The 17618-nt window shown below is 38.4% G+C and overlaps 1 protein-coding gene across 6 annotated transcripts in view; it reads left to right on the plus strand.

The window, feature by feature from the left end:
• LOC112142621 (cell adhesion molecule 1) overlaps window positions 1–17618 on the plus strand; it is a 565507-nt gene that overhangs the window by 482128 nt on the left and 65761 nt on the right. For all 6 annotated transcript variants that reach the window (XM_024266107.2, XM_024266110.2, XM_024266109.2 and 3 more), the window contains exons 6-7: window positions 2139–2235; window positions 13553–13725. In XM_024266107.2, coding sequence (XP_024121875.1) covers window positions 2139–2235; window positions 13553–13725 — 270 coding nt within the window. The remainder of the gene's footprint in view (window positions 1–2138; window positions 2236–13552; window positions 13726–17618) is intronic.

Below are 17618 nucleotides of genomic sequence, written 5' to 3' on the forward strand. Positions count from 1 at the left end.
AGCATTTCTTATATATACCATAGACACCCGGCAGCTATTGGAAACAGTCGTCAGTGAGGACAGAGCCCCAACTGGCAGATAAGCATTAAATAAATACTAAGAAATTGATTTTTGAACTCATATATGTTCTCCATCATCGGAGAAACGCCACCAGAACATGTTACAAACATCATTTTCATCGGAGTGAGGTTTTAAATTCCAGCCTATAGTGGTGACGTTGAGAATTCTGTAACATTTTCTGTTTGTTTTTTTAAGTCTTTGGATAACATATTTATGAAAACATGAGCAGCAGTGATTATTAAAATGGGGCAGCAGCTTGGGTCTCTTAGGTCCCCCTGCTGGTTTGTCCAAACAGAATCAGGTCATTGAGCAGTTTTCCTTCAAAGACAAAGTTTCTGCCTCTTGAATCTTCTTAAGGAACCTCAAAAGCAACCTGGAGAGCTTTTGAAGTTTGATTCCGTCTGTTTTTGTTAGGTTTGTTTAAGCAAAGTCCAACACTGGAGAATAATGTGTGCTAAAAAGACGCAGGAAAGGAGCAATAATTGGAGTAGCTTTTGACTCTTTTAGCTTAAAGTTTCCTTAAAAAATGCAGTTGGAGTGTTTGAGGATGAGATTTTATTCATTTTTAAAATTTTATTCACTATTTGGGAAACTTTTGCTTCACCCTCAAGGGTTTCAAAAACACTGAGATGCTCCATCTCTAGACCCTTTTCACCATCCTTAAGTACTTTGACATTTTGCCGTTTTAAACATGTGGCTGTTTACTCCCAACACAAAGTGGAGATGCTAAAAGTCAACAGTGTGTTCTGCTCGGCGGGGCTCCTCCACCTGCTCTTTTTATGCCCAACATTAAAGTTCCAACCTCCCTGCAGTTTGCAAACCGCTGCGGCTCCGGAGCTGAAGATGTCATCATCATCCGTCTGCTTCCGGGAGTCCACTCGTCTGGACCTCAACATCCAGCCTGGACTGCTGAGAGGAGCTCCACGTAGAAAGTGTGGATGCCTTCACTGTTGTCTGGATTATTGATGGACTCTGCTTCTATTTATATAAATATATAACAAAAGATCAAATGTGTGTGATTCTATTTGCTCTGTTTTTCTCGGATTTTACTTTGAGCTCAGAGGCGTTTCTCCCACACAGATGAGTTTTCTCTTGTTGGGTTTGTCATTGTTAACAAGAGTCAGAGAAGCAGCTGTTTGTCACTTGTGTGATTCTATGGAGCTAAATTGGGGCCACTATTATTTGAAACCCAAATAAAACTAATCTAAAAAAAAAATAATATATATATATATATTAGTGTTTGGCAAAATAAATCAAAAAGATATCACGCAAGTGATGAGAGGAAAAGTGTGACAATCCAGAAACAAAAAGAGAAATTACATTTATTTTTAAAACACAAATCAAATTTAGCATGAAATTGGATTTTTATTCTGTTAAAAAAAAAAATTTGAAACAAGCTCCATTTGTGAGGGGCTGGACGGTGGCGCAGTGGTTAGCGCTCTTGCCTCACAGCAAGAAGGCCCCGGTTCGTAGTTCTTCTTTTCTGGTCTTCTGCGTTCTGATTGGCTCTTGACTTTGTCAATTAGTCTTATGTCTTCTGGACAGAATATGTTCAATTTCAATAAATCTAATGTCTTTCAATAAATATGTTCAAATGATTGTTTTCATTCTATAATTTTGGAGTTTTTTTTGTTCAAAGGTCAACGTTAAGTCAATATTGTGAAAATATTTATCTGAGAAAAGTGTATAAAATGTGTAGTAAAGGGTTTTACAGCCTTAAAACATGCATAGTTTTACCTAATTTATGGAATGTAACCTCATATCTAACGATGCAAAGTGAAGATTAGCTGATTGGTCAACCTGTGTTTCATCCTGAGGAAAAAGGAGTCTCATTTTATGAAGATGGAATCTAAAAGTCCCAACTCTGATCCAATAAGTCAGATCAAACATGACGGCTATTGCAGGTTTCTATGAACAAACATCAAAGTGCAGGTTTGCAGCATGAAGACATAAGATTGACCTGATTAATATTTAAACACACTCGAGCTGTGAAGCGAAGGATCGTTTCACCAAAACATAGCTTTTCTACCTCTGGTATTTTCTGCAAAAGTTAAAATCTTCCTGCATATTTCTTTCAGACAAACCGGAGGTGAAGATCGTGGTGGCGTTTCCTCAGGGTTTGACGAGGGAAGGAGAGAACCTGGAGCTGACATGTCAAGCCAAAGGCAAACCGCAGTAAGAGGCGCTCGCACTCTTTTTAGCCAATTAAATCAAACCGCAGGGAGTTAATAGCATCCCCACCTGCTAACAGATGCACACTTATGTTTATCCAGACAGCGTTCCTTCATCGCATTGCAGATGTGTTTAGATCCATGGCTTTCACTGATGTGATTTGGCTGTCCAGAGGAATAAGCACTGAATTTTAACTCTGTTTACTCAATCTCTAAAGATTAAAATAAGATGTAAAAACACTTTCTGCACTCACACAAATCATGAAAATCTTCACAACTGTTGACGTGTTTTTATTTAATCCTGGAGAGAAACATTTTGTTTAGTTACTTCACAGTGACTGTATTCTCATATCTTATTTGTTTGGGCCAAACGTTTTGAAAACTGAAATAATTGAAAAGGAAAAAAGTAAAAACTGAAGATTTCTGATTTGATCTTAAAAAAATGAAAGTGTCCCAAAAAATTAAGAGTTTTGAGACTTAAAAGTTTGAATTTGTATCCCTGTTGGTTTTTCGTTAAAGAGGCCATGCCATGATTTTCTTAAGTCTTTCAGAGTAAATTATATCCATATACATGATCATATATTACTGTTGGAACACTAGAAAACAAAGTATTTATGAAGTATAAGTTATTTTTGCCAACTCTTTTCATGCCCAGAAGTTAAACGAGTCAATCTCTGAGACTCCGCCTTTAGCTCTTGAGGGTGCCGCCCATTTCATGATGTCATCCTAGAGCCGTCCTTATCAGCGTGTCACCCAGGAAAAATTATGTCCAATTTTAGGAAAATAGTGATGTAATTACTGTGTTGCCGAGGTGTCTGTCCCCAAAATGTTGCAGAGAGAACGGTGACGGCTGATGGATCCATTTTGCTGTGAAATTTGTTCAATAAATGTTGACAACACCAGATGAACATTTATTGAAATGATGAGAACATTGTACTGATTAGCGCTGGCTGAGAAAGTTTATTTTCTCTTTGAAGAATCATCAATCAGAAATCCTTTTTTATGCGTACCATTATGTCCTTTGGACAATAATCCAGGTTCAAACCGATTCTGCCAATTCGTCACTCATGTTTTCCACCAGGAAATAGTCTGCTCCCTAAGCTGCTCATAGCTAGCTTCGAGAATAAAGTGTTTGTGGTAGCCTGGGGGCGGAGCAGACTCTTCCTGTAGGGGGCGGTTCTCAACTTGTGATGTAAGCACGTGAGGACGGGAGGGTGTGGGAGGAGCTACTATTGAGAGTGCAGGTTTCAAATTACCGCTTTGGGGTTCTTTAGTGAGGTTTGAACAGTATATTACACTTAAAAACTCAAAAGGTTTATCGTCCATGGTATGGCCCCTCTAAACTGCATAACGATCTCAACCTTTTGGTTCTGGTGCAGTGAAGTTTACAGTTTTCCTGGTTGGTCAGAGTGTTTCAGCTGCAGCAGCAGTCATCCTGCATCACATTTACCAGTGTAAATCTGATTATATAAGGATTTTCCTTAAAAACTTGGGTCTTTTTTATCCTATTTTTGGTCCTATTTTGATCTGGTTGATGACTTTTCACGCGAAACTACCTAATACTTTGGAATTTATATAAAAAAAAAAAGTTTGATTTTGCAATATTAAGTGTAGCACTCCTCAAAGTGATCTTTTTGTCTCTTTCGTTTAGTTGGAAATGGACCAATTACCTTTTGTTTTTTGTCAATTCTTTCATGTAGTTGAATTTACATAAACGTTATAGCTTTTAAACCGTCACAATCTTATTAAAATCAGATGATGAATAACAAAATAGAACATAACATTTAGACCACAACACGCAAGAAAGGAACAATGTGTCAATAAACAAGAAGAAGAAAAATAGGCATTTGATGTTTTCTTGCTTCCGTTGGTAAATGCTCCTACAGAAGTCAGCAGGGCCAAGTGTTAAAGACTTAATTTTCTCTGCGGTGTTTAAACCTTCAAGGCATGCAGGAGAGCTGCCGGAGCCTTTGAAAAACCTGACGCCGTCATCTGAAAAATCTCGCCGTCTCTCATTAGGCCGCTCTCCTCTCCGTGTATCGTCCGTGTAAACAGGTGTTGATTTGGCGGGATCACAGGACTTTGTTGTATGAGATGTAATGGAGTGCAAATGAAGCCATTAGAGTCAACAGGGTTGAGTAAAGGAGCCCCACTGAACTAACCAAACATCAATATAGTTACCGCTGTTTGGATGAATCATAATAGTTTGTTGACAAGGTAATTCAGATTTGAAGAGAACAAAGCAATCATTGGATGGAGCCGGAGTTATGAAAATCACATTACATGCGCTCAACTCCGAGGTGTTTATTTTCTTCTATTATGTGAGTAAATACAGTGCTGTGGCGACAAATGACAGCCTCAAAGACAAAAGCTCCCGATACGGCGAGGAAGGTGTTTTGATTGAACAGGCGTGAAAAGTGGCTCTGAAGCGTTTCTGTAAAGGAGGATGGATGATAAGCTTCCATTTATAATGGAACACTATGATGATGGTGATGATGATACACTCTTGTTAAGAACAAACGGCATCTGTGGAGATTTTCAAACAGCTGCATCGAACTTCAAACAAACAACAAAAAATCGTTTGTCTGTTTCCTTATTAATGCCAGTTAGTGTTGAATAACGAACACAGCATGAACAATTGTGGTAAATGGAAACACATGACGGAGAAAAGGTGGGAAATGGAAACGGTTGACTTGTGAGGCGTAAACATTGACTATATATGAGAACTGGACCCCCTCCACCAAACAGGAAGTTTCCTTCTGGCTCCAAGTAAAGAATCCCATAGACTTCAATAGACAAAAAAAAGATATTTGTGAACTTCAACATGTTCACTTCTGATTGGCCATTGACTCAGACCAATCACTACTTTCTGACAAGAGATCAAAAGTTGATTGGAGTTGACGTTAATGACCCACTTTGATCATCTTTTGATCTACGGTATTTTCAGAGTATTCAAAGGGTCTTATTATTATTATTATTATTAATTATAATGGCGCATTCAGACCAGACATTATCCTCAATGTTAAGTCATTACACAGACGCGATCTGATGTCTTGCGGTGTGAACCGGGTGTCAGGTGCCATGTCAACCAATAAGGAACTCAGCTTTGGGGACATTTTCAGTGACTCAATCAAAGGGTAAAAAAAAGGCGGGATACACCCTGGACAGGTCCCCTGGGTGTCATAGAGCTATGGAGCTAAAGCAATCGCACCCGCTACGCTAACAAACTGCTCAGTGGACAGCGTAGGAAGCTAGCTAGCGAGCTAGCTAGGGGCCGGCAGAGCTAGCGGGGTAGCCACCCCGGCTGCAAATGAAGCTATGAAACAAATGAAGTCCAGAAAAACTGTGGCGGTTGCTCGGCGACAGAGGCGTCAAGTAGTAAATTTGATGCATGTCAAAAGAGAGGTGGCAGATTTGATTTTGAAGTGCCATTCGTGTCCAGTTGAAATGCAGCATAATTGTGCAGTTATTAGACCAAATCAACAAACCTGTCGTTTTCTAGGGCAAGCCAAGTGCCTGTCCGCGCACTCCCCATCCGCGAGAGCATTGCCCCATCCACTCTCCATGTCCCTGCAGGGAGAAATGGCATCAGCTGACTCAAAAGCAGCCTAAATTATGCTTATATGCTGAAAAAGACAATCACGGATGATAACTTTCATCCGGAACAGGTGTTTATTATTTATTGAAGGAGGAAACATGCGCTCCTGATTTTAAGGCACATAGTCACTCCTAATCTGTGTAATAAAATACGCTGTTGCTGCAGCTGCGGTAGTCTTTTCTTAAAATAAAAATAATAAAAAATGAAAAAAAAGCTCTATGTTAAGCAATACTCCAGTATACTTTAATAAATGTTTTACAAAGCATAATCAGAAGTGTTTTTGTTGAGTATGGATCAGTAACGGACATTCTTTGGCCGCGGGGGAGGGGGTTCTTGATCGCGGATTCCGCGGATGACTCCAGTTGCTAACCCCCACAAACAAGGGGGGAATACTATATATATATATATATATATATATATATATATATATATATATATATATATATACACACACGGTGCTCGGCATAAATGAGTACAAATGAGTATAAATGAGTACACCCCTCTACATTTTTAAGGAAACCTTAAGTGTCTTTCTGTCATGATCCATGTCTCAGTTTTGTCATGTTCTGGTCAAATCACCCACAGCTGTTTTCATTTAGTTAATTGTCCTCAGCCTATTTAAGTGTCTGGTCTTCAGTTCTCATTGTCAGGTCATACTGTCAGGAATGGTGGTGGAGGACCCAAACGCAGGAGACAGGACATGGTGGCAGAAACTCAAAGATTTACTTAAAAACTCAAAACATGACAAAACCAGGAGAAACCAAACCAGTGACATGACAGAACAGAACAGATGACCTGACAATGAGAACTGAAGACCAGACACTTTAATAGGCTGAGGACGATTAACTAAATGAAAACAGCTGTGGGTGATTTGACCAGAACATGACAAAACTGAGACATGGATCATGACACTTTCAGAATCAACATTTTCTATGACATACATGATTTGCAGTTCAACAAGTGTTCAATAAAACTCATCCTTGTGGAAAGTTTGGAAATTGTTCTTTTGTTCATTGAGCTACTAATTTAATTGGTACTTTTTAAAGAAGGTGCACTCATTTATGCCAAGCACTGTGTATGTGTATATATATATATATATATATTTAAGTTTTGTACACAAGGTTAAGAGACACGTATTGTGAATAAGCTATAAAGGTTGAGGCTTTTAAGATGGCTAACATGAAGTGTGTCTCAAAAATTTTCTAGAGTTACTGTGTACACAGTTAATTATATCTGGCTGACTGACGGACTCGTCTGACTCTTGTCTCGCTTATTGCACCTTATAGTTAGGTCCGCCTTGCATATGACACAAGTTAAAAAATGGACGATTCATTTGATGGTGTGTTCAGTACTGCAGAAGATACGGTATATGCTCTCCATAATCAGAAAAGTGTAACAATTCATTGGGGCGGATCTTAAAAGACAAGTATAGCTTGAATCCCTTAATGCAGATTCTGCTTCTCCTCCTATGAAATCCTGTTCCTTACAGACATACTAAAGAAAACAAACTATTTTAGATAAATTCTTGAGAGTCAATTGGAAACAACAAATGTCAAACAAATATTCGCAAATATAACACAATTATCCAAATTCCTGCCACACACTGTGTGCAGGTTGAGTCTAAACCTATTTCGAAGTTTCTCTTCCCATATAAAGGTTTGACACCTCTCTGCTGCCGTACCTAAACTCATCATGATTCCTCGGAGTCTGAGGAAGACGTGACCTTTGACACCTGCATCTAAATTATCGTGGAACTTCTGGACTTGTTGGCTGTATCCAAGATATAATTTTCAAACATCAATATCTCAGAATAACCTTTCCAGCAGTATGAACTAATACTTGCAAAATGTCAAGTTTTATTTTATTTTGTTGCAAAAGAAAGTCCAACTTTGTTTTTTTTTTTTTTTTTTTTGCTGCAACAGTGGATCTTATTAAGTTTGATCAACAGTCCACGGCAGATTGCTTCCCCGGCTTTTACCCTAACCCGGCCTCTAAGCCCCGTCGGACCTGGTTCGCCCATTTTTTGTGTCAGATTTTAATTGATTTAATTAAAGTAGTAAATTACAGTTACTAAACCATAAAACCCACAAGGCAGAAGCTGTAACTTTTAATCTTAACCATCAGCATTTCCTGCTGTTGTGAGTTAGAAAAAAAAGTATTCCTTCCAACTTTAGAATGCATATACGGCCCAACTTACGCTTGTGTTTGAAGCGCACCGCTGTGATTTGATCATCTCAAAGATGTAAAGCACAGCAAAGTTATTAAAATTTCGCCTTTGTATTTTTATCCAACACCAAGAAAATCCTCATTTGCACTACTCTCAACACTCATCCCCTTCTTAAGATTTTCTAGATGATAAACCCCAGGCAAAGTCATGCAGAGCTGATGAAGTTTCACTTCAAAAGCCAAGCCTGCTTCCCCCAGGATGCTCCTGCAGGGCTGGGCCGGGGCCGGGGATCAAACTCTTCACAAAACCCCACATTTTGGACGGCCTGCCTTCAACGCCTGAGCCTGCAAAATGCTAATGTTGTCAGTTTTAGTCGTTTGTACTTTTTTCGAGGCAAAGCAAACTCCGACCCTGCATCTTCAGGTGGAAGGGGCCTTCACTTGGCGCTCAGACGGAGCTCTGGATTCCAATTTAATTCCAAATCTAATCTTAACCATAAATCAAAACCAATCCCAAACTGTCCGTCTCTTTTAGCATTTAGCATTTTCATTTTGCTCTTAAACTCTGTGTGATTCTCTGAAGGGTAGAAGTACACGAACGCTCACACACTTGATTGCGACGCCGCATGCTTTCTTTTGGGGCCCCTCCCCCCAGCTCCCCACAGTTTTCATACTTGGCATATAGACAAGCTCGCTCCCCATATTCATTTTATAAAGATGAAAACACAATCAATACAGTGAGCCGGGAATTGGAAGTCATTTTCATTAGAGCTGCCGAGAGTTGTGCAGTCATTACCAGCTGATTGCAGAAAGGGCCCAGGCTGCAGCGGCCATTTGTATTCCAGACGCCTGCCCTTCCTCTCTCCTTGCAGCCCAATCTCACCTCTTTGGTCTATCTCTGTCTATCTCCTCACTCCGGATTTATTTTTCCTTTCTCACAACAGCAAACCCACCTATAGAATTTTATTTTTCCACTCTTCTTGATGCTTAAGTCTCACTCCAGCTTGGGAAACGTATTTAAATAGATATATTTGTTGTTAGCTTTACTCTTCTGTTTGGAGAGTACTTCTTCATCTCCTCAGCTTCACTTTTGCTTCCTGTTTTGTGTTTTCTGAAAGAAAGCAACTCAACAGAACCTTAAACAAAATTCAATAGTTTAGTCCATCCGCATGCGCTGAGGGAAATAACAACAACCGTTTAAGCTGCCGATACTAAATAAAGCTTTTCTTCTTCTCTACTCTAGCTTGTGTGACTGTGGCAACTTTGCACTAATTTACAGCAGTTTACAGTAATAAAGTGTTTATACAATTAACATTAAACAGTGGATTCTGATGTGGAGAAATGTTACTTTACATTGTTATGCAACACTTTAGTAATGTAAGCTTTTATAGACTTTTCTAGCGTAAAGTTTTAGAGACTTTATTGGCATAAAGTGACTTTGAAGGGGTAAAGTTTTAGAGACTTTACTAATGTAAAGTTTTAGAGACTTTATTGGCATAAAGTGACTTTGAAGGGGTAAAGTTTTTGAGACTGCTAATGTAAAGTTTTAGAGACTTAAGTACCATGAAGTTTCATAGACTTTACTGGCATAGCGTTTTAGAGACTTTAGTGACATAAGCTTTAATAGACTTTAGTAGCATAAAGTTTTAGACACTTTACTGGCGTGAAGTTGTAGAGACTTTACTAGCATGACGTTTTAAAGACTTTACCAACGTAAAGTTTTACAGATTGTACTAACGTAACGTATTAGATTCTTTATTAGTGTAAAGTTTTAGAAACTGTACTAGTGTAAAGTTTGACAGACTGCAGTAGCGTAACGTTTTACAGACTTAACTGGCGTAAAGTTTTACAGACTGTACCAAGGCAAAGATTTAGAGACTTTACTAGCATAAAGTTATAGAGACCTTACTAGCGTAGTTATAGAGACTGTAGTAGCGTAAAGTTTTTACAGACTACTAGTCTGCCTTGCCTTACTAGTGTAAAGTTTTAGACTTTACTAACAAAGTTTTACAAACTTTACTAGTGTAAAGATTTAGGGACTTTACTCACATAAAGTTTTACAGACTTTGCTAGTATAAAGTTTCAAAGACTTTACTGACAAAAAATGTTGTATATCGACACAAAACTGCATTTCTCCATGTCAGACATCGTTGGTTTATAAAGTTATTGGAAACCAACGGATTCCAACACAGAGAAATTCAAGTTTTCTCTTTTATTATTTTAGAGAGTTTATCAATGCAATGTTTTAGAGACTTTACAAACGTAAAGTGTTGCATATTAGGACAACCCACAATTCTCCATATCACAAGCCATTGATTTATGTATTTAACATCAATGGATTCCATTGCAGAGGAATGAGGCTTTACACTGTCACCTAACACTTTACCGACATAAAGTTTTAGAGACTTTACTAATTTAAAGTGTAGAACATCAGCACTTTTAGAATCCTTTGGAAATTGTATAAACAGTTGAAGACTTACGGTAATAGTAGATTTCAATTTTACTACAGCCAGTGACAGTCCTGGAGTTAAGTTGTCATGGTAAACATTTTGGAATGGATGCAGAATTAGCCACCATATTACAAAAAATTGCATTTTTTATCAGAAAAATATTTTATATAAACATATAGTTTGTTCAATTATATTCCTAAACTTCATACAAGAAAACTAAATGATCATTATTATGAGTTTGAAAAACAAATGTTTCTGTTGTGGTTTGCAGAATATGTTTGAATAAAACAGAAAAAATAAATCTCTTGAAATTGTGGAATTGGTTTCTTTAACAAAACAAACCTCAAAATTATCAGTGAAATATTTGGTTTTCATCTTAAAAATTATATTTATTAAATAAAATATCCGCACTAGCCTTTCAAAATCCTGGTGACTAACAAAGAAAATCAAAGCAGACCTGTTGGGGTTTGATGAACACAGAGCTGAGACCACTGAATGCTGACTAGGAGTTTTTAGGAGTCTCTAAATTAGTCCAATGACTCCTTTTGTGGTCGGCATCATGGGAAAACAGACCTTAGGACAGAGGGAAATCTGTCAGAGCCAGACTGGGGGGCTTCGTGCCTCGGTTTGTAGTGGAGGGTAAACCTGGAGAGACAGACACTGTGGACAGGTTGTTCAGGTCAGCCGCTGAAGATCAGAAACAGGGAACTGTGAGTGTCTCTGTGCTCACAGTCAGCCAGCCAAGAGGAGGAAGAGCAGCAGAGAAGCTCATGACATGCAGCAGCCACTTCAATGCAGTGAGTAAATCATGGGGGAGTGGAGGGGCTCAGCGCATCATGGCAGGATATCCATCAACCTGAGTCCCTGCTAGAGCCTAAGCCACCGGAGTGAGGACAAACTACACAAACTACAAACTTCATCAAAAAGGAAAGTTTGAGGTCTTTCCTTTGAGGAGGAGAGTCTGCGTATCTGAAAGTGGGAGCTGGTTTCACAGAAGAGCTTAAATGGAGACAGATTGATTTAAAACAGCTTGTCAGAACTGCCTTTAATACAGGCTGTCTGCAGACAAAAAATGGAATAATCTGTATTCTGCATAAAATATTAAGATTGCAGATTTTTGAGGCCATAGAACAAACTTAATTTAAGAAGGGGCCAAAATCCATCATACATCTTACGTCGTGGACCGAACAGGATACATTTATTAAACACTTTAAAACTAAAATTTTAAAACTTTAAAACCATAACTTAAGTGTGAATTAGATATATGGCATTTCCTTCAATAATGCTAGTGTGAATGGTAAAATCTGGATATTTTAGCTGAAGATGTTAGTGATGATAGCTGACAGCTTGTGTAAGCAAAACCAAACATTTACGCAATAAGAAAGACAATCATTTTTTTCATATGCACCATACAACAGCATCACCTGTACGTCATTGGTGCATTGGTACATTAGCCTTAGTAGACTTTTCACAATACGCTTGTGTGTTCCATGTTCATGACGTCCATTTAGGTAGTTCCTCTAGGACACTGAAAGACACACCTGTTCTCCCCTATAGATGTAAGACCTTCTATGAGCCGGACAACCCAAAAATCAGCAGAACCCATATGGTTCAATCCTACTATGTGACTGATGTAATTGTCTGGTTTTGTATCGTCTACCTGCCTATCTGTACATTGAATTGAAATGGTTTATTTCAAGCAATCAAGAAAGGATGCAAACAAAGATATGTCAGAAATAAGATAACTAGGCATTAAATTACAGATTGCTTGAGAGTTGGAGGAAACAAACGTATATATTCCCACCCCGGCTCGACCTTACCATTTCCTTTACATGAATTATCATTTTCTGGTTTATAACTTTTGATCAGACATACAAAAAACTGTCAGAACACTGAAGTCCTGATAGTACCTTCAGTGATCTCAGAACTTCATAATACTTACACTTAACCAATAATGTAATATCATTTTGCTGTGTAAATGTGTTGATTGGGTCACATGACCCAAATCTCATTCCAACCCGCACCTTTGTCTTCAGTCCGACCTGCCCCTTGGATTTTAATATATTTTATTATTCTTAAAAACCCACTTTAATGAAAATTTTGTTTTTGGTATTTATAACATGTTATTGCAGCATTTTTGTCATTATTTAGAGAAAATTAGAGTTAAAATTTGTCATTTTGTCATGAATCAGTAGCAGACACAAAAATACATTTTGAAAAAGCTTGTAGTTTTGATGTAGGCGCCACAGTTAGCAGACAAATAGATCCATGAACGTCTTTGTTTTCCTCGTCTGAGCTGGAATCTGGATCAAAACTGTACAGCTGAATAGCTCCGATATCGCTCGCCTTTGTTGCTGCACCAGTCATGTTAAGTTGGGGATTTAAGGGGCTGTAAGCTAGTGGGAGAGCGTGTAAACTGTTGGATGATGGGAAATAAGAGCGGGCTTACTCTGCACTAACAGTTCCACCCAGAATTTATTTTGATTTTTTTGCCTGACAACATAATCAAAATATTTTTGGAGTCATTTCATAGTTTTACATATTTCTTTCTGTATTTTATGCAAAGTACTACAATTGCATAGTACTGAGTACCACTCGGTTACTTAAGTGAGTGATATGGTTCTTCCTCCAAACCTTTAATGATGATGTTGACCTTGTGTTGATCTTTCACAGGACAAAAACTCAACTCGACATCAAACGCTGTGTGAAATCTCCCTTCCTGCAGACAAAATATACATGAACATGAACAGGAATGACAACACATTATCTATTTATTTTTTACCCTTACATAGACAGTTCTTCATATATATCTAATTGGACAGAAAAAAAAGAAATGTTCTATTGTAAATATGCTGAAATCCATTAAATTGAATTGTAATCAATAAGCTACAACAGAGACTTGGAGCTTCAATACTAAGTAAAAATGTTGTTTCTTAAAAGTGTCACACAGTGAAAATCTTCTTCAACAATGTTTTTTATAGCATATTGTCAAATTATCATGTGTGTCAGAAACTGAGACAGTTTCACTCTTTGAGGCTTAAGATTCTCGCTGTTATTGATCATTTTTATTTCTGAAATCCCTTTGACCCGGTTCGGTGTCGTTTCAGGCCTCACCGGGTGAAATGGTTGAAGGTGGACGACGACGTTCCGTCTCACGCCGTCGTCACCGGCGATGACCTTTTCATCGAGAACCTAAACAAGTCCTACAACGGGACCTACCGCTGCGTGGCCTCCAACACTTTGGGGGAGTCGTTCGATGACTACATCCTATATGTCTACGGTAAGTTCAGCTGAAAGCTTTTCCATCTTTACCTCCACGTCCATCATTCTGTCAGTCATTTCATTTTTTTGCCTCTTGTTTCACAAATAACATAAATTCTTTGAGACCTGCTTTTTAAAGTTGAACTATCAATGAAACAACGTATTGATTGATGCAGGTGGGAGACAGATTTGTTTTCATCAAGAACTTAAGAGTTTTCTATTGTCAGAGTAGCAGCGTTTACAAGTTTAAGGTACAACTTTAAGGATAAGATCTTGGTTTTTGACCTAAAAAAGTCTTAAACCCAAAAGAAAACTACAAATATAATTATTCAATTTGTATTTCTCTTTGTCTACTTGGTCAGTGATTTCAATATCTAACCAAAGGTGACACAAGCATAATAAAATATGTTTTTGAAAAATAATATCTCAGTCTAATCAAGTGGATCAAGTTTATCTGCTCTGTTTTGTCTCTGTATTCTAATCGACTTATTTTCTGATTTAAAGAGGACACAGCAGTTTGTAGATACAAAATATGTTATTTCTAATATCTTGAAATGTTTATTTTAACATTTGTGCCTAATAAGTCTAAGTTTGTTTCCACACTTACATACTTTAAATAGTCAAAATGGTAATTATAGACATTTAAAGTCATATAAAAAACGAAATATATTTTTTACATGATGACTAGAGTGTTGTTGTTGAACTTAATCACAATCCAGTCACTTTCAGTCCACTCAAATCTAATGAAAATTCTCATTCATCACAGAACTAAGTGGGAAAAGTTCAACTTTGTGCACAAGTTCCCCAATCAGCTGATACACATTACTCAACAGCATAACTTCATCTTGTGCAGATTGCAGCAGAATGAAGGTGAATGATCAGAAAATCCTCCTGGAGCAGATGTAAAAACTTCACCTTTTAGGCTCAAACTGCAAGTTTAGTGTTTGACCTGCAGGAGATCAGAGCAAAAATCAATGTTTCCAAACTTCAAAGTTAGCTTCAGTGTTTGGGATTTCATGTGGAATGGATCAGGACCAATTCTCCTGCCGGTCTTTGCTCTCTGGATGAGGGTTGATCAGAAGAAAATCCATGTAACTTTAGATCTGTACATTCAGTGACTTTTCCCCAAAGTTTTCAACTAAACTATTTTGAATGAATGCATTTAACTGTTTTTGTAGATTTAACCAACAAATTCAACATGACTTTCATTATCATAAAACTTTTTTTTTTTGTAATAGATTTATTAATTCAAATGGCCACAAAAATCCCGGTTCATTTGTCTAATTGCATCGTCTTTTCTCTAAAGCTTGTGTCGCTGCCTGATCGGCTTTGAGGGCCAATTACTGCAGAAATATGAAAAAACCCCAAACGTTTTCCTCCTGCTTTACCTCTCTGATAACCAATCACCCAAACGGCTGTGAGCGTAAGCCTCTAAAAGTTGTGTCGGCGTCTCCTGGAGGCCGGCCAGGTCACGATGGAGATCTTTTGGTGGGTGAAGGTAGCTGTCAAGGACTGAGAGCAAAAAGAAGCAGCTCCCTGCGAAATGTGTTTTCGCCTGAATCTGCTCCACCGAGTTATTGCATTTCATTTTTAATATATGAGTCCAGAGGACATGTAGTACTTTTCATTTCTTCCTAATGTAAGTCAAGTCTCTTTTATTTATTAACCTCCAAATTCTGCATTTGCATAATGTTTTCATAATGTGAGCAGGGTGACACGTTCAGGTAAGGAGACATGACTGGGATGTAATGTGAAAAGCCAGAGCAGCGATCGCTTCTTCCTGGTTTTTTCTTTTTGGTGTGTAATCTCTAACCTGCTTCCACCTACTTCTGCCACATTTCCTCATTTCTGTGCCGTCCATGTTGATTTATCCTCCTCCTCTCTTTCTGTTTTCATCACATTATCTCAACATGCTTTGATAGCGAGCGCTCTCCCCCTGAGCAGGGCATTACACTCTAATGTGCTCATTTTCCCTGACCAAAATGACTCCCATCTCACTTGTGTGGACCCCGAGCCCGCAGAGTATTTATTTGGAGGCTTTTGTCACGCGGAATTAGCCGAGTGAAAAGGTTTTTTTGTTCCGTGTGAGGTGGAAGGGAGGAAAGTTCGCTGGCTGATGGGCGTCTTTCATGAGAAAGGTCTCCAGCACCAGCTGGGTGATTCTCTTTGGGTGAAAAGCCTTCGTTTATTATTGATTTGATCTGATTAAAAGAGAAGAAAATCCTATTTACATTTATGTCATTTGATTCTTCAACTCCTCCTGCAATGGAATCGGGTTTGATCTTTTAGAATCTCTTTGGGATGAAAAAAGCACAAAGAAAACAAATAAACAAAGCCCAGAAACTAAGACTACCGAGGTCCAACTCCAAACTAAAATAACACAACCCAGTAGTGTAAGACTGCTGAGGACTAAGAGAGTAAAAGAGAATGAAACAAACCACCAGAACACCAACTAAAACCCAGCCAGCAGCTCAGCCTGATGCTCAGATTTTCTGTACATCCTCATCTATTCAGAAAAATGTAAATAAATAATGTAAACATTTTATTTGTTTATTGTTCTGCAGCAACATAAGGAGAAGCTTTGCTAATTTTCTGTGAAGACTAGTCGCATATCCCAAAATGTCACAAATGCAAGTTTTCAAAGTTTTTTAATTTTTACACACTTCATGGTAGCCACCAAGAATGAAAGAAAAATGTAGAATTTTACGGCTACCGGGCGATTTTTCTCTAAACTTTGGTCGGTGGTCATTTTGAGGTTGCGCGGTGGCAGTCCTGTGACCGACACCATTACGAAACTGGACAACAGCTAGCCGTTTCCACTGAGCAGTCCAGACCCGTTAAGCAGGACCGACTGGTACCATTTCTGGTCCCCCGTTGGTCGTAGGTCCATAGAAAAATGGACCCGTGAGGGCGGGGCTTCTTTTGTCCCACGATGTAACCCAGTGATTGGCAGAGAAGTTTTATGACGACAGGAAGCGTCCAACCAGCGCTTTTCCCGATCCAAACCGAAAGTTTTGTCCCTTTTTTCGGCTGTTTTCTTCTTTTCCCCCCCGCAGTCTTCTTACAAAGAAGAATACATTCGAGACAACCCACCCCCCTTTCCATCTCACCCAACCCCGCGGCTGAAGAATGTCCGTCTACAGATCCATTCTCATCAAAAATACTTCTGATTGTGCTTTGTATACCGGAGTATTTATCAACATAGTTTTATAGACTGTTTATAGACTGTTCTCTGAAATGGCGGCTGTCCAATCGGGCTCATGATACGATGCGATTCACGATACGTGGCTCACGATACGATGTGATTCACGATACGATGCGATTCACGATACGATGCGATTCACGATACGATGCGATTCACGATACGATGTGATTCACGATACGATGCGATTTACGATACGATGTGATTCACAATACGTGGCTCACGATACGATGCGATTCACGATACGATGCGATTCACGATACGATGTGATTCACGATACGGTGCGATTCACGATACGATGCTATTCACAATACGATGCTATTCACGATACGATGTGATTCACGATACATGGCTCATGATGCCGATAGTATCACAATAATGCAATAATCAATATATTACTTCGGTAATCTATGATATATCACCATTTTGTAAACAAATATATCTTTTTGTTTTCCCCAAAGCCTTTTTAGAGCAATTTATCACATATTATTTTTAATTTAGCATCCTTTGCAACAGTAAAACGAACATGTCTTTGTAAAAATAACATATGTTTTAAGGTAAGAACACAAATGCAGAGTAAATCAAATGGACTTCTCGCTTCAAACAACAATAAATGTGCAAATACACATTTACAATGTGCTGTTTTTAATTCATTTGACTTTTTATGTCAGATAATTTATTATTATTGAGCTGAAATATAAACTTTCATC

This window comes from Oryzias melastigma, linkage group LG14 (assembly GCF_002922805.2).
Source record: "Oryzias melastigma strain HK-1 linkage group LG14, ASM292280v2, whole genome shotgun sequence".
Taxonomy (NCBI): domain Eukaryota; kingdom Metazoa; phylum Chordata; class Actinopteri; order Beloniformes; family Adrianichthyidae; genus Oryzias; species Oryzias melastigma.